A 25,368-nucleotide genomic window follows, 5' to 3' on the forward strand; every position below is an offset into this window, starting at 1 on the left:
CAGTAATATAATTTGGAAGCAGGGTGACTATTGTTCAGTTAACGTAATGCGAGATGAATTAATGTCATCGTTTTAAAATTTTTGCAAAATCAGATACAATTGTATTAGGTATATGACAGGACAAGAAAAAATAAGTTACGAATGTTTTCTTGTCCGCATTGTACTACGATCTCTGAGATTATCATTCTTTCGTTGGTAAAATTAAAACAAACGAATAATTTAATCTTATATTTTCAACTTTAGTATATAATTGCTTTGGAAAAAATAATGCAATCTCAATATTAATCTTTCTTATGCTGATTGTAAAAAACACCTGCGTTCAAGTTTTAAACCTAATTTCAAACGAATCGATTACTTCGATTTACACTGGCAAGCAGTTAAACATTCACACTATTCAAAGGTTTGGTATTCGACAGCGCACCTTAATCACTTGACAGCTCAGCGTGGATGTCGAGTCGAGTAATTTTTCTGTGTGCCTAGTCCCTACTCTGAGGGGCTACTATGAAACTCGAAAATCGAAGTTCGTCACGCACCGTTTCTTTCACTCGCGTATTAAATGACATAAGCGTCAGCGCGACGGCAACATACGAACGAAGTTCGAGTTTTACTTTGCACTTCGTAGTAAAGGGCCTGTTGTAGTCACCTCACTCCAACTCCACTCCACTCTGTCACTTTGCATTGCGTAGGTAGTCTGTGATCCAAAATGGCGTTAAAAGCACTTGTCGGACAAAGTGAGTAAATTTAATATTTTTTACATACAAAATACTGCCAAACTTCAAGTAAAATAACAGATAAATATAGGTTCTATGTTCCTGTATATAAAATGGGCCTGCAGACCCTTTTTGAATTTAATTTCGCACTACCAATCTCTTATCGATGACTAATCGCTTGCAACCCAATTCTTATTTATTGTTATTTTCTAATATAATTATGAAATAAATAATACCTACTCTAATTCAATCATCAAACACTAGACTCCACGTACCATTGTTGCATTTTCACAATTTAGGAGCCGACGCAGTTCGCATAAAGCAAACGAACAATTAAGTAATAAAATTGTCCTTGCAATAATAATTATTCTCGTTAATATTAATTGTTGTCCCTAATATCTAGTTAAATGTTTGTGGCTACTAGTTAATTCGTCAGAGAACATAATTTTTGTTGTTTTCTACTGTAAGTATTGATTTTCTTACGTCATTTGGCCAGTGGGATGAGGAGGGTGGCTATACGTCAGTAACCACACTACAGAGACGCGATCTTAAGATCCTACATTGACATACGAAAACCTTTGTGCATTTACACCTTTCAATAGGTTTACCCACCTGAACACTGGTTGCCAAAATTACACCTGTAGATTAGAATGGAGGCTGAAGTTTTATATTGATAAAGATGACTGAGTATGCTTATTTACGTCATATACTTAACTGGATAATAAATAGAGCACTGCTAGGTTTATTAAATACTCTTATGTTTGTTGGCATAAGTTAACCCCTCGTATGCGGATGCATGGATCTGTGTAAAATTTAAGGCTATCTTTTTGTATTTGTTTTTTAATCAGCAGATTTTGCTCTTATTAAAACAGATGAGACTAGAATCCACTACTTTTAACCCCTCTCGCAAACATCTACAAATCAATTAAATTACTCTATTGCAGCGGCATAGGGTGATAATTTTCTTAGGCAGCCCAGGAAATGAGATAATCGGGATTTAGGTACATATTTGAATGCATCACTGATGTCATGTAAAAATTTAATAAAATTTTACCTGGTGGAAATTCAGTTGTTGAGACAATGCCACTGCACTACTGCCTATCCTATAAAAAATCACCTAATTGATAGTATTGCAAGATCAATATAATTATTCCAAATAATAGAGTATAACAGCAATCACATATCGACGGTGAAGTACCAATACCTCCTATCTGAATAACTTTTGACATGCAATTGAGGACCTTAGCTCCCCCTTGCTAAACCTCTTATGCTGCATGTTCAAGATTTATCAGTTAGGAGGTCTTGGTACTTCACCGTCTATATTTCAACTAGATTCTAAAAAGCTCTTATTAATACTTCATAAAAATATGCTACAATCTGTTATTTATTTATACCACATAAATGGATAGGCAAAAATTTTAATTTGTTTTTAAAATTTTAATATGTTAAATTAATAAGCATATTTAGTAAATGTTTTTAATGTTGTAGAAATTATGAATGAGGTGATCCGCTACCGCGGACCCAAAGGAAAGGAGTCCCAGCGCATGGACTGGAGAATCCTCATTGTTGATCAATTGTCCATGCGCATGGTCTCCGCATGCTGCAAGATGCATGACATCTCGGCAGAAGGCATTACATGTAAGTTAATATACTATAATTCTACTATACATATGTATGTGTTATAATATAAATAAGAATGCAAGTTTGTTTTTAGTTTCATCATTACTACTATGCATCTTGGAAAACTGAAAAGATTCTTCGAGAAATCTTTACTAAAAGTTGCCAAAGCTTTACATAATAAATACTAAATTAACAAGAAATATTGCCTGTAAATCTTCAACTTTTGTCATGTCCACTTGATAAAATCTGTTAACCTTACCACATGAAACATAAACATGTAAAATAGCTTAAATACGCAGGTTTTCTATGTCCCATGATTGTTGGTTTTTGTGGTTGGTTGAATTTTTGTATGAATGATAATTCAATTTGGCAGTGGTGGAAGACATTCACAAGAAGAGAGAACCTCTTTGCACAATGGATGGCATCTACCTCATCACTCCACTGGAGAATTCAGTCCATGCCTTGATCAATGACTTCTCTGTTGGTAACCGCATCAAGTACAAAGCGGCTCATGTGTTCTTCACAGAAGGTATGCATCACACTCTTGCACATTGTAGTTTTTTCCCATCACTTTTTGAGCTTGTAATAATCACCAGTCATGCTAATTTGTTTTATTTTGCATTTTCAATTTATTTTCATTTTCCAGCTTGCCCTGATGTACTGTTTGATAAGTTATCACGTAGTCGAGTAGCTAAATATATCAAAACATTAAAGGAAATCAACATAGCGTTTGTTCCATATGAACAGCAGGTTTGTGTGACATAATTTTATTTTTATTTTAACCAACTTCAAAATAAATGTGAGTTTGTAGAAAATTTTGCTATTGTTTTATACAAATTGTTCAGTGACAAATTATCACACTTATCTATTCCTTAACTTATTTCATTGTATTTTTTTTAATCTTTGGATAGTCAGAATCCAATTATTATATCCATGAATTAGACAATATTAAAATCTCCTCTATTTGAAGTTGGTTTTTAACTGAAAAAAGTTCATTGCATTAGATTATAAGTAGTTAGTTACACATGCCACCTAAAAGGTTATGCTGAATTGATGTACAAACTTAAAAATTACTTTACACGCTGCCTTGTATAGTATGCCCTGAGGAATTGTTCAATGAACTGTGCAAGTCTCCGGCTGCAAGAAAAATCAAAACACTGAAGGAAATCAACATTGCCTTCTTGCCTTATGAAAGTCAGGTGAATATGTAATCAAACACTGTAGTATGTAGGAGCCATGTTTGTACTGTTATCAATGTTATCATGCACCTATGAATATCTATTTAATAACTTTTTTTTTCTTAGATTTTCTCTTTGGACTCTCCGGACACCTTCCAACACATGTACAACCCAAGCCAAGCTTCGAAACGCAATGCAAGCATGGAGCGCATCGCAGAGCAGATTGCAACTCTCTGCGCTACCCTCGGAGAATATCCCTCAGTCAGATATCGCACGTACGAAATACAGACTTATTTATGTACATATAGCTTTTGCCTGCGGCTTTGCCCGCGTGGAATTCGGTTATCGCGCGCTGTTTCCTCGGGATGCATTTTTCCGGGATAAAAAGTAGCCTACGTATAAAATCATGTTGATCCGTCGCTCCGTTTCGATGCGAAAGACTGACAAACATCAACCAAACACACACACTTATAATATTAGTATGGATATATTATACACATGAAACTTTTAGGAGACCTAGTTTGAGTTTGCATATCGCATTCAAAAGACGCTCTAAGTAGCCAATGATGAATTCGAAAGTGTTTATATCAAGGGTGGCCAATATTTATTCTAGCAGGGCAAATTGTTTTAAAGTCTGAGGCGGTGCTGGGCTGCTGGGCCACTACTTTTAGATGTACGTAACTACTAAAATACAGTAATCAGTCATTTATCTGCTCAAACATGGTACGAAGAAGATGGTTTACATACAATTTATAGTGCAACATGTTTTGTCAGAATGACATGCAAAATATTTTAAAGTTGTGTGTATCACTTGCATTTATAACATTGACATGTATATTCTAATCTAAAAAATTAATTCAATAAAACTAAAAATTAGTCACGCTATTGACCGGTTGGCCGATAATAACGTTGATGTTGCGCCTTGGCGGGCCTTTTTGTGGCCCGCGGGCCTAGGTTTGGCCAGCCTTGCTTTATTGTTAAACTACCATGGTTTATTCCACGGTCATGTAGTAAAGTGAATCTTGCGTGCGTTATCACATCCTCTTTTTTAAGGTTCCGGAGCCAAAATAGCAAAAAAGGAACCCTTATAGTTTCGCCATGTCTGTCTGTCTGTCTGTCCGTCCGCGGCTTTGCTCAGGGACTATCAATGCTAGAAAGCTGTCATTTTGCACGGATATATATGTAAACTAATACGAAATTGTATATTTCTTATGAGAATAAATGATCTTTACACCGAACTATGCCGACAAAATGGTACATTAAAAAAATGAAAAAAGATTTTTTTTAGGGTACCTCCTGTTGTCTTAAAGTGAGGGTGATTTTTTTTCTCATCCAAGCCTATATTGTGGGACATCGTTGGATAGGTCTTTTAAAACCATTAGGGGAGTGGTAAGACAATTTTTCGATTCAGTGATTTATTTGCGAAATATTCAACTTTAAGGTGCAAATTTTCATTAAAATCGAGCGTCCCCCTCCTATAAAATTTTGTAGAAAAAATTAAAAAAATTCAGGATGGTAGTAAGTATGTCAAACTTACAAGGAAAACTATAACGGTTAAGTTTGCTCTAGAATTATTAGTAGTTTGAGGTTTAAGAGTAAATAGCAGCCTAAGGTATAAAATATACGTAAACTTGGAAGATTCCGTATAAAATACGAAATCCTTAGAAAAAAATAACTTATTTTTTTGTAACGGCTACGGAACCCTATTTTGGGCGTGTCCGACACGCTCTTGGCCGGTTTTTGATGAAATTGAGATTGCCTGAACCAGTCAGGCAGTTACTATTAATTAACAGAAGCGAGAGTGGTGAATTATGCGAATCCAAGTAAATCAAATAAAGGCAGGTGGCAGAATTACTTTATTTCAAAAACTTATTTCCGACAAGATGTGCCGAATATGTCATTAAAAAATTAACCCGCTCGGTTTTCATATAATTCACCCCACTAACGTCATTCCGCCATTCTTGCGTCATCCACTTCTATATGAATTCATGGTTTGTTCCAACTGCACCTACTAAATAAATTGTTTTGTTCTTAGCGACTGGGAGCGCAATGTGGAACTCGCACAGCTTATTCAGCAGAAACTGGACGCCTACAAAGTAAGTTCAATTTCATCCTACAGAATCTAATAGCTCTGATAATGTAGAATTACCAATTCTAACTTGTCCTAGCAGCGTTATCTGCGCCCACGCCTTTTATATTCAAGGTTTTCGCTTGTTTGTTAACTTCCACTGAGCCGTAACCGCTTTGAATGAGAAAGTCACAGATATACAAAGCAAACATTTATGTACCGATTTATGTTTTTAGGCTGATGAGCCGACAATGGGCGAAGGGCCGGAGAAAGCCCGGTCGCAACTGCTCGTTCTGGACCGCGGCTTTGACTGCGTATCCCCGTTGTTGCACGAGCTGACGCTTCAAGCGATGGCTTACGATTTGCTGCCTATTGAGAACGACGTTTACAAGTAAGTTATATGTTCCAACCACGGGCCATGACAACATGAGACCGGCGGCGCGGCGAGGAATGTCTTTATTCATTGTACGGCCAAGACACTCACCGCGCCGTGGTTACCTGGCAGCATGCATACGCTGTGACGTGGCTGGAAATACTTCAGTTACCAAGTCAATTTTATGTAAAACTAGAGTTTAATCGCGGCTTCGCACGCGTAAACTATTCTACTATGGTAGTTACAATTGAAATTACGGGATTTTACTTAATTCCCCTGGGAAATCCCAAAATTGATATCCTGATTTTCATTGAGGTTGTGTTAAGAACAACTACAAAATTTCATGACTCTAAACCCAGCGGTTGAAATATCAAGATTTTATCCCTATCCCGTGGTAATATCAGAATAAAAAGTAGCCTATGTGTTAATTCAGACGTCCAGCTACCCACATACCAAATTTCATGACTCTAAGCCCAGCGGTTGTTATTTCGAGATTTAAGTAGGAAGGAAGTAGGATAAACGGCGACGATAAGGCCGCCCTATTGCTTAGTGTTTTCTGTACTGCTTACTATGTGTTGGTTGTTCAATGAAGAGTTTTTTCATTGTATTGTAATAACGTGAGATTTTACTGTTGTGTTTCAGGTATGAGGCGTCTCAAGGTCAAATGAAGGAAGTACTTCTTGATGAGAACGACGAGTTGTGGGTCGAACTGCGTCACCAGCACATTGCTGTCGTCTCCAATTCCGTCACTAAGAACTTGAAGAAGTTCACTGAATCTAAGCGCATGGGTGGAGGTAATTAAATTTCTCGTTTATTGAATATTACATTCTTAGCACATATTATTATGATATGAAAGAAAGACAATTTAGTGAAAATTGATTAAAAAGGCTATAAAAGTGATGGATTGATGAAATTATCTAATTCACTGCGGTGGTAGTTTAAAAAAATGACGTGTAAAAGTGCCCATTGCGGCCTATTTACTGAATAAATCATTTGAAATTTGAATTTGTTAAAATTACACTTTCAACAGAGAAAATGCAATAGTTTTCAGGAATTTGAATGCTGTCAAAACTGTTATTTGGATTATAGCACAACTTTTCTGATTTTTTTTTATCAGGTGATAAACAGTCTATGCGAGACTTGTCCCAGATGATCAAGAAAATGCCACAATACCAGAAGGAGCTGTCCAAGTATGCGACCCACCTTCGCCTTGCCGAAGATTGCATGAAAGCCTATCAAGGCTATGTTGACAAGCTGTGTAAAGTTGAACAGGTAAACACTCTTATTGCTCTCCAATACAGCATTTAATTAAATATACCTACATTGCTTTAGCAAAATATTTATACTTACATAGTCGCTAACTACCAAATACCAATTGGTTATTAACCACAGCAGTACCGGACAATATTGCGAAGTGGTAAAGATGTCCAAGTAACGTGACCACTGGCCTATAACCTTGATCTGATCACAGCTCCAATCAATGACAGTAAACACGGATTTATATGGGCGTCACAGTTTTAAATGTCTTCAGCAGGCTGACGAGATAATATTAGAGTCAGAACTCATTTCGTGGATTCTGATATTTCTTCTGATACAAGTTAATAATTCAGCGGCACAAAATTTGGCCCACTCTACATACAAAATTGCCTGTTACTGCATACATTTGAGGGCCAGATTTTTTGCCGCTCAGTATAATAAAGTTTTTTTATTTACCAAACATTATCGTTTGTTACAATTTTTATTTAAATTATTAACAACACTAGGCTCGAGTATCAGTGGTCGTCCACTAGGTGAGACCTATGTCGTGAGGAACAGAATAGCGTACACGTAACATTTGGTAATATGTCAACAGATAACAATGCTGTTACATAACAAGTTAACAAGGTAGATAACAAGGATGAAGTTTAAGTTGTAATGTCTTCATTTGATATTGTTTGTTTGCAGGATCTTGCCATGGGAACTGATGCTGAGGGCGAGAAGATTAAAGATCATATGCGGAGCATTGTGCCGGTTCTACTTGACCAGGTAAGGCAACACAAAACAAAAATAATATGCGTGTTAATGTTACACTTTTTCTTTAAAGTTTATTGGGCTTTAGTAAATAGCACGAACGTTTAATTCGATCTGTGCTTCTGAAAAAATAAGCAAGTGATTTTGATGTTCGTGATTTCGATAATTGTATGTAACTGTTTTTACTAGCTTTTTCTGTGAAACCTGTTACTGTGCCATAATATAGTAATTGCGAATTTCCTAATACTTTAGTGTTCTTATGTTTTGATTTAATTGTTATAATAATTATCAGCTATGCTTTTGATGTTAGAAAGAGTGCATCTTCCTATTAGTGATATGAATCTAGTGATCGACTTTTTTTAACTAGTGATTCAGTCAGCTATGAATCAGTTTAATTTTGAAAATATCGATCTCTGGTTTGAATTACTTTTAACATAGCAGCCTTCAAGTAGGTATGAAACCCTAAAAATCGGAATTCGACTGAGGCATTGTGCCGAATCTACGAGTAAAAGCGTAATTGTTCCATTCAATTGTTGGCTTGCAACTATTTTGATGACTGAATCCCAGGAAAACGTTGATTTTGCAATGCTATTTTAAAATTATTGATTGTCCACGAGATTATTTTAAGTCCCTTCTCACATAATTATGTTGCTTGCAGCGCCTGCGATCCGTGTAAATTCAGTAGACCATGCATGCAATCAGATATATATTTGTTGTGGGATGTAGTGTAAACTGATTTAATTACCTATGACGTAACCACGGTCTAAATCCCGTAGAACATATCTAATGTAATGAAATGAATCATTCAAAACTGTTCATGCAGGCGATTTTAATATTTTTATTCATCGTGTTAGTTATTAACTTATTTATTACTTACTAGACTTTACCCGTGGTATCGCGTGCACGAATACTGGCAATTGCATTGAAATTCCGGGATTTCACTAAATTGTCTTGTGAATTCCTAAAGCATTACATCATTTAAGTTGTATAAAGAAAACACCCATGCAAAATTTCATGTGTCTAGATTTAGCGGTTACTATCTTGACATTTCACATAGATTCCGTGAGAATATCGGGATTAAACTAGCCTACATACTAAATGTAATCCAAATCCGTCCAGAAGTTTTAGAGTGAAGATGTATAGTATGATTTTTTGAGGTGTCCCGATCTCGTTAACAGCCCACCTTTTGAACAAAGTCATTGTATTCTTTATGTCCTCAAGTGCATAATCCTCAGTTTAAAATGAACGGAAATATAAGATAAAATAGCTCATTGAAATAACGACTTTATTGTCTAGAGCAGAAAGTGCATTTTAAAAGAAATACACGTTCGCAGATAATACTTTTCTTTGTGTTAACGTGATCGGAACACCTCGAAAAATCTTACTATAACAAACACACGCTGATCCACCCACACAAATTTTCGCTTTTATCAAGTAGCATTAGGATTAAATTAAATGCAGTGTTCAGAGTTGTGGATAACGCTTATTTCGAGGCTTAAAGACTCGAACTCTTAAGACTCCAGAGTCTTAAAGACTCAACTATATTTGAGAATTAAATTTGCAAAAAACCGTCTTTGCGGCCTTTGAGTCGTTAAGCCTCGAGAGTCTTTAGGGTTCGAGTCTTTAAGCCTCAAAATGAGCGTTTTTCACAACACTAGCAGTGTTGCCTTACTTTTTCTGTATGAAATATATTTACTTGTTATTCGTTGACCTTCAAACAAGTGCTATTTATGATTCATTGGCATTTAATATTACACTTAAGCACTGCGTCAGGCAGCAACGTGCAATTGTTCTGCTGCGAATGTTTGAATTCTCTATTCAGCCACTGGCATTAAAGATAGCTCATAAGCGGGCCGGCATAAATACATTATCGGGAAAAAAGCCGTGCGGCTTGCCGTACGTACACTAGGCTGAATACGCCGAAATAGTACAGTAATGGCTTCGAGTCTGCTTTGTTGATCAACAAATAATTTCGAAACGAGTGTCGACCCGCTTATGTGTATACCAAGCTTACAATGAACTACAACGTTGCTCTTCCGTTACCACACGCACAAGGCAGCTTCATGCAAAAAAGCTCACTCTTATCTACCACAGCTACAACTATCACAAACAGCACAATTTTATTGCATTTCGAACTCTACAAGCTATTTTTTTGTAAGTTTCGACAAAGTAACGCATGAGTAAATCAATTATCTTTCAGTCTGTGGACAACAACAACAAGATGCGTATAATCGCGCTCTACATCATGTCCAAGAACGGAATATCCGAGGAGAATCTCAACAAGCTGGTATCGCATGCTCAGCTGGAAGCCTCCGACAAACAGACGCTCCTAAACCTCGCTAACCTCGGACTTAACGTCGTCGTGGATGTAAGCTGCCCTTTTTTTAGTAGTAAAGCATGAAAGAGATGAATGCCGCGTAACCGGAAGAAATTGAGGGTTTTACAAAAAGTAATATAAAGGCTGACCAGAGTTATAAAAAACCTTGCCATATTGCGGAAAACCAATAGAACTAATTTCTTGCACTGGTAACACTAAATTCAAATGTCATCTGTCTATTGCTGTCAAAGTTTAACGTTGTTTGCGCGTGGTATTTTGTGTTTTTGTACGTTAAAATGCTGAAGATTATCCATAGCTTTGGAAGGAAAATAATTCACAATGTATAAAAGTATTTGTCATAGAAAAAGTCTGAGGGATTAGGCAATATTCCTTTGAATGACATCACCGACACCATTGTCAATATGACTGATAGGTATCGTATAGTAAGTGTAAAGAATGTTGCAATATAAAACGTACAAGTGCTGCCCTCGCGTCAGGTTTTTTATATTCCTGATCAGCCATTATCAACTCAAAAAATGCCCAATAACAATAACAATGTTGTATAGGCAGTGTTTTTCAAATATTTAAAACAAAAAATTAACAATGAAATGACGTTGTGATTCCTTCGATCATAGAATCGTTTTCTTTATCTTTGTGTTATAAAAATTAAATCGATGCTATTGTTTCTTGATCGAGACCCTTGTGTGTAGAAAACGAGGTGATAACATTTAGTATTTAGTCGTCCATTAAAATATTTTATCTTTTGTTACACAGGGCAACAGGAAAAAGCAGTACCAAGTGACGAGAAAGGAGAGAATAACCGAGCAGACCTACCAAATGTCGCGATGGACACCCGTTATGAAGGTATATTACTTCGCACTAGCATATAATATTGATGTTGATTGTACAACCACATGACATGTCTGCTTTATATTTATCACTCATCTTGTTTGTAGGATATCATTGAAGACGCTATTGAAGAAAAATTGGATCAACGTCACTTCCCGTATCTCGCAGGACGCGCGCAGACCTCAGGCTATCAGGCACCAACCAGGTTATTAAAACACTGATATATGAGTTAGACAATGAACAACAATATTTCATGGGGAGGTAATAACTAATAACGAAAAAAAACACCATAAAACGCTGTTTATTAATTATGGACTTCCTAGATGGCCAGTACGAATTACCTTATAAATATTATAACAGTCTCTAAGCGGGGTCCTTTTTGAATTGCCCGGTAGGAAAGAAATGCTTTACTATAATGCGCGGCGCTTATTTCGTTTGTTTGGTGTATCTCCTTGTTCTGATTAAGTAAAAATTAATTGAGTCGCGATCGTTCATACTAACCTCTGAGCTTAAATTCGCTATTTTCTTTTGTTGTATTTCACCAAATTCCAGTGGTTTGATTTACTTGCAATAGGCATTATGTAGGATGGATGACAATCGATGCTAGTACAAAGATAATTTGTATTAAATAAATATATTTGAACGAAAACTTATTGTGTGTTTCGTTGCAGCGTTCGTTACGGCCACTGGCATAAGGACAAAGCACAGCAAACCGTAAAGAACGTGCCTCGTCTTATCGTCTTCGTCGTTGGTGGTAAGTGAATACTGTGTAAATATGTACATAGATACATACGTAAACCATTAACATTTTTGAAATTAGAATTGTTTAAAATGATGCTGTTCCTGCAACAACTGCACCAACAAAATATTTTTTTTTAATGGTGAGTTGTAAGCTTTTTATCTGAAAAACGACAAGTCAACCACATTACTGCCATTTATGAGATAAAATTAAATTAGTTTACATAAATAAAAATAAATTTGATTGCAAAGAGTGGAAACGGCGAAAATTTAATACTGCAGAAACGATGCAATTTTTTTTTCTATTTACTTTGACCCTTGTTGAGCTTTTGAAGGTAAATCAAATTGATCTAAAAACTAGTCTGGGTAATTGTGATATGGGGGCAAGGTAGTGCTCCCGCCAAGGCGAAAAACAGAGAAGGCGGGGCCCTTTGTTTAATGTGTTACTTTTATTTTCGACTTAGCTGTAACTTATCATTATCACGGACTTCACGCGCCAAGCCAGGATAATGTGGCATTTTAAACTCTTATTTTTTAGGCGTGTGCTTCTCGGAGATTCGTTGCGGCTACGAAGTGACCGCCGCTCTCAAGAACTGGGAAGTGATCATCGGTTCCTCCCATATCCTCACCCCCGACAATTTCCTGTCCGACCTCAACTCCTTAACCGCCTAAACTTTTCACTTACAAGCCTAATTTATAAGTAACGGCTCGTTTAGGCTCACGAGCGACAGTATTCCACGTCTAGTATGCCTCGGTACGGCAGTAGTAGCTGTTACGCCACTATATCGTTTCCATAGTGTATGGAGGACTGTTGTATTAAAAAAATTGAATTACATTTCACATTGTATCGTGAAACAAATTATACACAGTTAAATTACTTGAGCATGTTAGTTTTGTTTTAATAGCGACTTCGCTTAAGTGAGATGAGAACGGACAGCAATAAATTGCGAATAATTTGAAACTAGTGAAATAAATAACTATCATGTACAAATTTATACACCATCAGCCTTGTAACAGTCTGCCATAGGTGTTTTCTTATTATAATGTTCCTTAAGTAGTTCTCCGACGATGTAGTGTAGTTAAAAGCTAGATGCACCTGAGTTATGGCGTGATACAAATTAATAGTGTATTGCAGACCGTTACAAAAGCGATGGCTCTCTATGACTAGATACTAGATGACACGGTGTTACGAGTGCAATAAAAATGTCTTGTGGGACGATAAGCCGACGAGTTGGTAAGTGTCCCTTTGGCCTGTTCAGAGAGATTTGATATTTAAGTACTACAGTGATAAGTCGAATTTATTACGCGTATTGTTCTAGTTCGCTTAAAGGTACGTACGTGTTGCGTCCTGAGATAGGGTATCTCACTCTATTCTCACGGGGTGTGGTGTGAGCCAGTCACGGATGTGGCAGCTGCGCGTTAAGTTCGGATCGCATGTATGCAGGGAAAGAACTTTCTGTAAAAGTTCAGCATTCCCAGAAATTGCCTTGATTCTTTTACTGTCTTCGGCGCTGAAAATTCTTCTACTTTATCATTAAATGGTTTGAGTCTAGCATAAAGTTCGTCTCATTCCGTATCTGTATTTTTTTTGTACGGTTTGTTTTGTATTAAATATCTCTTGCACGTCTAAGTTCAAGTTTGCAAAGTGATATTTGTAAGAGATTATTTGATCCGTGTAGCGTATGTCGTACATACACGGCGTAAAAGCATTCCATAACCGTTTAAAACTTGGGGGTAACTTCAAAGGGGTTTTAATGTTAGCTTAAAATCGAATTAATTTTAACAATCGTCAGTTAGTGAGAGTACCTCGTGGTATCGACACCGTGTCATAAGTATAGGAGCTTTAATAATTTTGTTTCAGGCTTGAGGAAACTCACGATGGTCGCAAACTATTGTTAAGTTTTTATAAATTTTATTTGATCAAATATTTCGTTATTTACTGACCAGTGTAATAGCATTTATTTACAATGGCAAAACTTCTGCATTGTTATAGAACTTATATTGTGAATAATTATTATTACCCTTTTCTACTCGACTATGGTGAGCCAAAATTGAGGGTAAATCATTAATAGTTTTTGCCAACGTCGTTATTGATAAATAAATAACTGACCATTCGATCATGATATGATGAATCACAATGCTGCTTCTATTTTATTTATTACGTAAAAATAATAAAATTATGTAGTTTTCAATATACTGGGTATAATTATTTTATTTTTAAGCAATGTAAACCATTAAAATTGCACGCTACTTTTAGTTGCTAAATTCGAGTTTATTTTTTAATTATAATTATAAGTGAATTCTAATAACAATCATTAAGGGAGTGTTTCATTTCATTACATGGACTGAATCAATATTAAAGTAAATTATTTTGGGTTTGATAACGGTAGCAGTGTTTCCGGGGAGAGTCGGCGTCGATTTTGTAGCGAGCAATAGCATTAGCTGCACTATGAAGCACTTATGACTGGAGTAGGCAACGCGCGATCCTCTCTACCAAAAAATTGGCAATCAATTGATCTCATGGAAAATTATTGTTTGTATACGTGCTTCACATTTGTAGAAACGTGATAAACTTTGACATTATTGTAGACGTGTGCTGTACGTATACGATACACTAAGTATTTACTTGTCCCCACCCCCACAATAATTGGGAAAATATGTAATGCAAAGATAAGCTAAAGGCAACTCTTGTCATAAGCGCTATGTAGCTGTCGCTAACATGATAGGATATTAACATCCTTAACTGTTCGTGTACGATCACGAATGGTATCATAATTTGCACTTATAAAAAACGAAAAATGCCGTTGCAGCCTTCTAGAAACACCCGTTATAGATGTAAAGATCGCTTTCATGTGTTAATGCCAAATGCTAGATAAACGCGTTCCGGCCCCATCAGTGTTATAATAATATTCTTATCGCTGTTTAATCCGTAGTTTAAATTTCGCTAGTAATAATTATATATAACGGTTACTCTTTATCTGAATGCGAGTTGTTGATATTACCGTGAGGTCGTCTTCTTTATAGTTGAGGTTCGACCGCGTGATTTTGTACCTATATTATTTCTACAACGTAAATGAACACCACGAAGAATTATTTTGAAATTCATACGGGAATTTAGTAAATTCGCGGAGCTTAAATTTAACTGCAAGGTCTAATGGTACTGAAGTGCAGTAGTGAGCGACACTTTCATTCAAGTTCCAAATGCGCGGTGCTTTTTTGTTTAATTCATTAACTACCTATCACTAAAAATATATTTTATTTGTTTGACGGAGCGATGGCCTAATGGAAAGTGACGCTAGTGACCCAGACTATGACGCTAGTGGTCCCAGCTTTTAAAATGAATGTTTGCACTTGAGTCCTGAAATGGACCTCATGCGTATGTAAAAAAAAGGAAACGGGTACGAAATCAAGCCTTTGGAACCTCGACTATCGTGGCTTCTATTGTTTGTCTACATTCCAACTTTCTATGTGTGTAGTGGTTTCGTCTTTCATCGCATATCGCACCAGTAAAGCTATTCATATACACCGTGTCGTTCATAAGGCTCAAATGCACAGCAACTAACTAAGCAATAGTATTATAATGAAGGAATTTACTCCAATATTAGAGTTATGTATTTAGAGTAACCTGTTTAGCGACTTGTTGTGATAATATTTTTTTAGATGTTTTATCGGTCGGATTAAGTAATGGATTAAGTATCTTCTTTCAGCACGTTATAGTAAACAATTGTTTCGAGTGTAGTTTGTCGTATCGTATAATCATAATTTATCCTGTTTTGGTGATACTACCTATATTTTTGTGTTGCCGGTGTGCTACCGTTCGCTGTGTCGGGTTAGTTGAGTACTGTATCGATATATGTTTTCCCTATCAGCCCTGTAATAGTACGATATAACTAATAAGGAATGTTAATTGTATTACACTGATATTGCCTTTCATGATATACATCGTTGCCAGACGTCCAAATTCATAGGTCAGTATGGTTTGTAAATAACCCTTCTTTGGGCCGTGTGGTATCAAAACTATACAGGAGTATTTTTTGGTTCAAATTTTTGTCAAACTAAAAAATTAGTTCTTACGGGAGATTTTGTTAACAGAAAATTAAAAAAATCATAACTGTTCTTTTTGTTTTTCAATTTAATTTATTTCGGTACTATTTATTTTAAAATGTTATCTAATTTAGGTTTAAGAAAAGTCCAAATATGTCTTCTAGTCCTTTTATTATTTTTATCATACAAGTAAATATGCATTACGCCTCAAAATGACTCCTGCGTAGTAGTGTACGTTCACTTATTTTGAACGACTTCTAACGAACAATGACACAATAATTGTTTAATTGAATTACTTTTTTGCTAATTTCACCAATTCCTGGGACATTGCACGTCTGATAAAGTTGTATGTTCATCACAATGTTCATGATGTATCAATATAAAATATTGTAACTTATATTTTTTTTCATATAGACGCAAAGTTCATAATAATATATTATAGACAACTTTATAATAGTAACCATACTTCATTATCAGTATTCAAGTGTTGAAACTTTTATTAAATTATTTAATCGTCCTAAACTGGTGTTTCATTTTCTCTTACGCAATAGTTGAAGCAGTTCATATTATTTTGTTATTGTGGGGTTATCAGTATCACTGCCCGGTCTTGTGACTGCCCTCTTTGTACACCGATATGTAACGAAAAATAGACTTATTCCGATCCAGTCACACAATGGGGAAAGATCTCATTATCTTAGCTTATTCAGGAGGTCTCGATACTAGCTGCATACTGAAATGGTATTTTTTTTTGAGCTGATTTAGAGCATTAGGTTCCCAATTCCTGTCTTGGAACTCTTAAATTAATTTAGAATCTTCAAATAATTTATATTTGTTACAATACATAATTATGATAATTTTATTAGGCTTATCCAAAAAAACTATGAAGTCGTTTGCTACATGGCCGATATCGGTCAAGATGAAGATTTCGCCAAAGCCACGCAAAAGGCCAAAGGTATTGGAGCCAAAGATGTAAGTACTTTTATTTTTACTATAAACTAACCTTTACCCACTGCTTCACTCGCTTTTAACCATTAGAATTCCGAGATTTCACAAAAAATCCTTTGGAAAATTCCTAAAATTACGTCGTAATTCCTAAAATGAAGACGGCTTCATTTACGTACGTTGCATAAAAACACCTTTTTATGTCTCTAAACGAAACGGTTGACATTTTGGGATTTTATCCCGATCTTGTAGGAATATCGCACGGAATATATAAAAAATAGCCTATGTGTTATTCCAGTCGTTCAGCTATCTACATGCCAATTTTTTCTTATAAATCTGTCCAGCTGTTTTAGCGTGAAGGAGAAACAAACATACAAATACTCGCAAACTTTCGCATTTTTAATATTACCTTAAAGGATTGATTTACTCTGCCGAGTTATTTTAATGCTTCTTTATTTTTAATTAGGTGATCGTAGAAGATTTGCGCAATGAATTCATCTCCAACTACATGCTTCCGGCCGTTCAAATGGGGTTGATTTACGAAAGCCGGTACTACCTGGGCACCTCCCTAGCCCGTCCCTGCATCTCTGTGGGAATCGTGAACGCTGCCAAGAAGCTAGGCGCCAAGTAAGTGTAATTAAAAGTCGTTCGCCTACTTTACAGGGTTCCGCGCCCTGAAAAGGCCAACATTTCTATTAAATTGAAAGATTTTTATTAGTCTTAAGTCTTTGGTAGCTTTACAAGGGTTAAAATGATAGTTTTTGGCGGAAACTAAAAAGATACTGCATTTTAGTCTCATTTGTTTTAATCATAAACTTAATATTACTAGAATATTAAATTTATGGTTTTAATAGGTATGTACAAATTCTGCTGATTTATATAAAAATAAAAAATAGCATTAAATTTGGTAAATGTATAAACACAGACAAGAGATAATCAACTGACGGTAGTTACCTATCAATTGTTTACTATATAATTATCATACGTTCTTCATGCAACAGGTTTATTTCTCACGGCGCTACTGGCAAGGGCAACGACCAAGTTCGTTTCGAGCTGAGCGTATATTCTCTTTGGCCAGAAGGAAAGGTGAGAAAAGTTAATAAGTTAATCAGTTTTACTTATTTACAAGCTTTTATTTAGTTTAGTCTGTCCCATTATTGTCTGTATGTCTGTAGTCAAATCTTGCAATTTAAATTCGACCAACTTTTAGTGGTCGGATTGATTTGAAATTTGCGTGACAATACAATAATCTGATAGTGACATCCTGGTAGTCCAGCCAGGATCGTCTCCGCGGGATGTAACTCTTCAACGGTTAATGGCATCGACTTCTAATTTTGTATGCAAATGTAGTTTGGGTGACAAGTCGACAAAAAGTACAGTCAGAAAAAAAGCTTCTATTAAAAATTACATTTTTACCAAAAACTTATTTAACATAGATACCTGCAATGAGGGTTTCTTGACAGGCGCAATATCGCTAGGTGGCATTTTTTTATTTGACTGGATGGAAAACGAGCAAGTGGGTCTCCTGATGGTGAGAGATCACCACCGCCCATAGACACCTGCAACACCTAGAGGCCTAAGATGGGATACCTCAAGTGCCAGTAATTTCACCAGCTGTCTTACTCTCCACGCCGAAACACAACAGTGCAAGCACTGCTGCTTCACGGCAGGATTAGCGAGCAAGATGGTGGTAGCAATCCGGGCGGACCTTGCACAAGGTCCTACCACCTGCGTTAGTATCGAGAGGTCCGTTTGACGTTACACACTTGCCTGCGATTAGCTCATTTAGTTATATAATCAATCATAAACGTGAAACAAAATAGATGGGTGCCTGGCACTATTTCCAAGGTAATCTCAGATAGGGACAAACCTCAAAGTTGTCGTGAGGTCTCACGACATTTGTGCCAACTAGCCTCTCGCAACTACCCTCATTCAACAACCACTGTAGAACCTCATCAGTCATTCATTACTAACTTCAAAGGTTATAACGCACTATCTGACGAGGGAAATCAGTATGATAATAAACATAAGATGTTAGATGATTACCTATTGTAATATATCTACCTCTAGCTGTTGACCGCAGTTCACTTTCCTTGAATAAAAAGTGGTTTACTTATGTTAATCAGGGACAGTGTAGCTTTGTATTAATTAGTTTTTGGGACGATTCAGTAGTTCCAGAGATTAACACTAGTTACAAATAAATACAAACAAGGGTGATACAGGTAGGCTTTCAAGTATATTTTTCCAATGATAGATCATTGCCCCGTGGCGCGTCCCGGAGTTTTTCGAAAGATTCCAAGGTCGCAGTGACCTTATAGCGTTCGCAAAGCAGGAGAACATTCCTGTATCCGCCACTCCAAAGGAACCTTGGTCTACCGACGAAAACATTATGCATATAAGGTACTTTTTTTTTTTATTTACATCACAAATTTACCTTCCACTGCGAGCGGCGCGGACTCCGCACGGACTTAGTTTTTCTTGTAAATCTTAGTGTTGCCGAAACTGAATACGTTTGGAGCTCGCTGCGCTCGAATTGGAAGGTATTCTTTTTTTTGGCTCTTGGCGCATTTAGCCAAACGGGGAAACGGAATTAGATATGGTACAGGTTTCGATAAGTTATATCTGTGGTCTGTGAATTACACTTCCGAAGCGGCCTCTGCTAGTAAGTATATTTTTTATAACAACTCAATTGACAAACTTTTATGAGTTGTCAAAAAACCCCACATATTTTTATGGTAATACTGAATTGTGACGTCACTTATTTATTTTATTTCAGAGCTACTAAAAATTAAATTTCACAGTTAATTGAAAATTAGCCCGTTTTTCCGGGTTCAAAGAAAGTTTAGTCCGACGATACCATGGTATCCAAAACCAAAATGCTTCAACCCGTCCGTGGACAAATCTTATATTATATGTAAGCTATTATTATATAAATAGTACTTAAAAGAGTAAACATTAATGTACGTCACAGTATTTTTTCTTTATTCAAATCCTTGTAGTTGGAAAATTGTGGATGCTTTGCGTCCGTCGATCAAAAACCCGGACGGTTTGAGACATGGCATATTGGTCGCGCACTCCGGACTGTCAAGTGGTTAAATAGAGCTGTTGCCTTGGAATTGTAGGTTTATGGTTAATACAGTTTTTTTACTTCGTGGAACATAATTGTTGCAGCTATGAATCGGGTGTGCTCGAGGACCCGGCAGCCATTCCTCCGAACGGCATTTATAAAATGACTCGGGACCTTCAGCAGACTGAGGACTACCCCGTTACCATCGACATATCGTTTGAGAAAGGTACAATCTAAACTAAATACATCGCTCAGTTTTAATCATATCAAATCTGTGACTACATTTCGTTTGTTTAGCATTAGAAAAAGGGTTACAATCTTTGCGAGTCTTTTTATTGAAAAGCGTGTTTAAAAAACAGTAACTACTTATTACTTATGATACCAAAAGCATGTAAATAATCATAATGTCCTTGCTAATTTTTACATATTCGCTGTGACTTATTTTTCAAAAGTGTTTTTCAATAAAAAGACACGTCTAGATCGCTTACGTTCTTTCTAAGCCCACGGGTAAACCGTCGCGGTTTTTAACCGCGTGACTTTTTTATACAAGTAAACTTAAAACCGCCAGTGCGGCCCTTGTATTCGCTTATTTGATTCACTAGTCGCCTAGTACTAAAAAAAACGAAGTATATATACGTTCCAGTGCAGGGCATGGGTTCTCTCAGAATGACAGGGCTTGGACTGTAGTTCCCACGCGGGCCCAGTGTGGATTGGGAACATCACAAACACCATTGAATTGCTTTGCAGGTTTGTGCAGGACTCCTCACGATGATTTCCTTCGCCGTAAAGCTCGTGGTAAATCTATACATTTTAAATATAATTTCGCACATCAGTTTCGAAAAACTCGCGAGATGTGAGCTCGGATTTGAACCCACAACCCTCTGCTTGAGAGGCCGTACCACTAGGCCACCACGGTTTTGTATCTATTCAGGGCATTCTGTATCCGTTAATCCCTTATAGGTTTACCGGTATCGGTACAAATCCCCAGCGGACAACAAAAATCTCTTCTCGTTTCTGACCCATTGGCTCTTGTGGAGACTCTCAACAAGCTGGGAGGACATCACGGCATCGGTCGCATCGACATCGTCGAAAACCGTTTCCTGGGTTTAAAGGTAATACAAAGTTATACTCAGTGCCGGATTAAGACTATTTGATACTCTAAGCAATCCACTCCTGTGGCAACACCCCCAATTCCATAAGCCCCTCCCCCCCATAAGTAGCCGGAACCAGCCTTATTCTGGGCTATGGAACAACCCGTAACCGACCGCACTGTCGTAATTTAGCGATAAAGAAAACTCTTTTATTTTTTTTAATTAACTGATGCTATTTTGACCATGAAACTACCGTGAAACTCACTCATATTAAATGATATTGTAACGGATAACTCACGTCTTAAACCGAGTTTAGCTCGACATGTTTCGGGCTTTTCCGTAGCCCTTCTTAATCTTAATCGATGCTACTTAAAAATCTGATATTTCTTCTGTTAATTAGAAAGGTTATTCCTATCGATAAAAAACGTTTCAAGCGTTTCGAGAATTTTCATCCATTCCCCATAGTGGTCACAGTTGGAGCAATGAAGATTAGACACAAATCTCCCATCCCAACTAACCGGTGCAATCTGCGTGAGCCCTTAAACCATATGAGGTACACCTATAGCACGTGTCATTATTTACGCCGAATGCGTTGCTGATTAAGTAATTATTTCCTACATCATCAGCATCATCGAACTCATCATTTTGGCATAAAGCATCAGTACCATGTCTGATATCGTTTGATTCCTGAAGAACTTTCCTATTTACTATCTCCGGCCTCTTCTTCGGAAATTTAGTCTTTTTCTTCTGTTTTCAGAGGTTTTATTTTTTCCTTTCAATTTCCCTTATAAAATTCTATAGCGGGCAATGAGGGTTACTTGATTTTCATTATCCGCAAGTACTTAAGGAAGATTTTTTTTTAAAGAATATTTATTAGCAACACACGTGATTTATGTTTCAAATCGCTATGCTGAATATACGCTGAATACACACATTAAAATAAAACAATAAATGTGAAAAGTTTGCCGGTGCAGAGGGGCAATTGGAGCGCCAAGTGGGCGATCTCCAGGGTATTTTTTATTTGTAATTTTTAGTTTTGTAAAATTTTGGTTTGTTTAGTTATATTGATTTATTAATAAATATATGTCATAAAAATTAATAAATGTGATAGTTAACGTTTATTTTTCGTCAGTGTAAATTCGCTATACTAGCGCAACCGGCTCGCAACGATTTTTAGGGTCACAGAGCGAGGCCGGGAGGACATTACGTGTCTCTAGTCGTTGTAGTTTTGGAAATATGAGGGTGACTACTATTGCCCACTGACTCCCATTACCTGGTTTTCCCCTATAAATACATGTATTTATAACTTTGACTGCTCTTATACGACGTTATTTAAGATTTCTTCTCACTTATGTTTACCATTTAGTCTCGAGGTCTATATGAAACTCCGGCCGGCACCATACTGCACGCTGCTCACCTTGATCTTGAAGCCTACTCTCTGGATAGAGAAGTCCTCAGGTACTTCCACTTAATAAGTTGCAATGTATAATGCAGATCTCATATAGACATATAGGTAGGTAGGTACTGTGGGGACTGTAACTTGGTAAGGCTTAGGTAATAGGGATCTACGCGCGTGACTTTAAACTCAGTTCAAATAAAATGGATATTTCTTCAATATTCTGCTTTTGTTTTAGAACTTATAATTAGATTACATAGATAGTTCCAACCGCTCAGGCAGTCGGGAGCAAGTCGGGAGCAATCTGTGTCCCGGCATGTATACCGCTGTCAATCGTCTTTTAAAGTCAAATTCTAGAATCATACAATATAAAAAAACTACCATTATACATAATAAAGCCAATCTAGCCTGCCAGGTGGTCCGTTTCACCACCTGCCAGCGGTATACAGCCTAGTCCCTACAGTACTTATCTTATATGTATCTACCTCAAATTGTTTGGTTGTATGTAATAGATGTCCTCTCACGTCAGACCTAGTTCACGAGAATATTTTATAACATTTTCACAGGCTTAAGAAGTACCTGCAAGACAAGATGGCCGACTTTGTCTACAATGGTTTCTGGTTTTCACCAGAGGCAACTTACACGTCTAAATGCTTGAAATTGTCGCAGGAGTCAGTGACCGGAACTGTAACTGTCAAGCTGTTCAAAGGAAATGGTACAAAATAGTAGATTGTATAACAAGAGCATAAAACGAGCCATTTTACCCGAGACGTTCATATAGCAACCCGAGCCGGTACGGCGAGGGTGGATAGATACATCGAGGGAAAAATGGGTTTAATGCTCGAGTTTTACACTGGTTTTCACTTCGATTGCGAGATGAAATAATTACAACAGTGGAAACTCTGTTCACTTACCTTACCTTTTAATTTTTCATGTATTGCTAAATAATTATAAATATTTAGTTTTCTTGATTAATTTGATTTGATAGTTTTACAAAGATTAAAAATTATTAATAGTACATTGTGTCTTAAGGGCGGTAAATAAGGAATTACGAACGAGAGTCTATTAGCTTTAATGAGTCGATGTTCGTAATTCTAGTACCGCCCGTGCGACATGTGCGACATACAATGTTTTTCATCAATTTGCGAGTAAAATTTTATATTTCTAAAAGAAAAATATATTTTTTTTTTTATTCAACTAGATGGCAAACGAGCAAGTGAGTCTCCTGATGATAAGAGATCACCACCGCCCATAGACACCTGCAACACCAGGGGGATTGTAGATGCGTTGCCAACCTAGAGGCCTAAGATGGGATACCTCAAGTGCCAGTAATTTCACCGGCTGTCTTACTCTCCACGCCGAAACACAACAGTGCAATCACTGCTGTTTCACGGCAGGATTAGCGAGCAAGATGGCGGTAGCAATCCGGGCGGACCTTGCACAAGGTCCTACCACCTGCAAATTAAAAAAATCAAAAACCCAACTGCCAAAACTAAAAGGAAGAAAATAAGTCTAGTGGTCTAGAACTCTGTTAAATAGCTTATTTTAAGTTCAACAGTCGGGACTCATTACTAAATATTTTTTTGTTACAATACAAAATATTTTTTTTCATTCCTCCGCCATTTTTTTTCGCAGACGCCATATTGAAATATTAATAGCCTATGTCACTCCGACAGTTATGACGAATCCAATGGTACCTCATATGTTAAATTAAAATCCGTCTAGCCGTTTAGGCTGCAGCGAGGACCAAAGAAATGGACATACATTGCCGTTCAAAACTTCAACTGAACTCTCTGTGGAAATTGACTTTTCATTTCCTATTTCTCATTTTCCATTTAGCCGGGTCCGCTCATTTCTCTTTTTCACTTCTCTTTTGCAGTGGCAATCAAACAACAAAACTCTTTGTTGGTGGAAACGCAAACCTATTTTATAAAAACGAAGTCCGTTCTGCCATCTCCCGCTCATTATTTGTTTGCGGTGGAAACAGGGCTTTAAGGTCCGTCCTATATTTTGCGACCAATAAGTTGTTCCAATTTTGTTTTTTTTTAGTTTCCATACTAGCCAGGAAGAGCGCGACGAGTCTGTACAACAAAGAGCTGGTGTCTATGGACGTCGCTGGCGGGTTCTCCCCCGAGGACAGCACTGGCTTTATCAACATCAACGCCCTAAGGCTCAAGGAATATTCTCGATTTACTGCTCAAACAAAATTTTAAACTAGTGTTCAAGATATCATTATACGCATTTGTAAACAGAATATTATTGTGCCATAATAGTTTATAAAAGTCTTATTTAATTTATAGCATAATGTAACCGTAGTTTTTAAGCTTTAATGCAAGTACGTAATATATCTTACTTTTTACTTGCCAAATAGAATTAGATAACATTATTATAAATGTGGCTATACCCTACAAGGGTGCATAATATTGTAAGACTTATTAGAATAAGGCCTTATGTATTTTATGTTTTTTGCCAAATAAATTATAAATACTAAATACTAAAATACTAAATCAACAAAAAGTTTGTCATGTTTTACTTATAGCATTGTTCATTAAACGACAACCATATACATAAAATGAGTAATTATTTGCCATAAATTCTATAAGTAGTTAATAAGGGGGGAGGATGCATTTATGAAATCAATAAAATGTTCAGCTACATTATTTTTCATTTATGGTTATCTATTTCAAATAATATGCATCCTTCCAGCATGGATCAGATCTATTGCTAAACCCGGATTTTGAATCCTATGGAAAAAACGTAAACAAAGGTGTTGCCGTTATCAAAAAGCATTCGCAAAATTCAAGATATTTCATTCTTTCCACATTTGCCAGAAATCGACTTCCCATTAAAAAACTGTATTTCTTAATCAAGATAAAAGATTTTGATTTACTGATGAAATTTATTATTTTGGCATTTATACTTTGATATATTAATTAACAAAGAGAATACTGTTTTCGTCATCATT

At 36.6% G+C, this 25,368-nt stretch overlaps 2 protein-coding genes across 3 annotated transcripts; both read left to right on the forward strand.

Moving 5' to 3' along the window:
• The first annotated feature begins 628 nt into the window (after positions 1-628).
• Rop (Syntaxin-binding protein Rop) lies at positions 629-16,429 on the forward strand. 2 transcript variants are annotated; one of them, XM_074085053.1, is made up of 15 exons: positions 629-731; positions 2,199-2,348; positions 2,704-2,859; positions 2,977-3,080; positions 3,635-3,783; positions 5,544-5,604; positions 5,813-5,967; positions 6,592-6,743; positions 7,067-7,221; positions 7,894-7,974; positions 10,160-10,327; positions 11,051-11,140; positions 11,233-11,330; positions 11,797-11,879; positions 12,402-16,429. In XM_074085053.1, exons 1-15 carry the CDS (start codon positions 704-706, stop codon positions 12,533-12,535), a joined length of 1,764 nt encoding a protein of 587 aa, XP_073941154.1. In that variant the 5' UTR covers positions 629-703; the 3' UTR covers positions 12,536-16,429. The 2 variants fall into 2 exon arrangements, with proteins under 2 accessions (XP_073941154.1, XP_073941161.1); XM_074085060.1 differs by lacking the exon at positions 2,977-3,080 and adding an exon at positions 3,426-3,529.
• Positions 16,430-16,496: 67 nt separating this feature from the next.
• On the forward strand, positions 16,497-25,070 carry Ass (argininosuccinate synthase). Its single transcript, XM_074085069.1, has 10 exons — positions 16,497-16,645; positions 16,771-16,876; positions 17,316-17,476; positions 17,851-17,935; positions 19,104-19,249; positions 20,021-20,142; positions 20,877-21,028; positions 22,374-22,465; positions 22,970-23,118; positions 24,453-25,070. Exons 1-10 carry the CDS (start codon positions 16,581-16,583, stop codon positions 24,614-24,616), a joined length of 1,242 nt encoding a protein of 413 aa, XP_073941170.1. The 5' UTR covers positions 16,497-16,580; the 3' UTR covers positions 24,617-25,070.
• The last annotated feature ends 298 nt before the right edge of the window (positions 25,071-25,368 follow it).

The sequence above is a fragment of the Choristoneura fumiferana genome, chromosome Z (genome assembly GCF_025370935.1).
Source record: "Choristoneura fumiferana chromosome Z, NRCan_CFum_1, whole genome shotgun sequence".
Taxonomy (NCBI): domain Eukaryota; kingdom Metazoa; phylum Arthropoda; class Insecta; order Lepidoptera; family Tortricidae; genus Choristoneura; species Choristoneura fumiferana.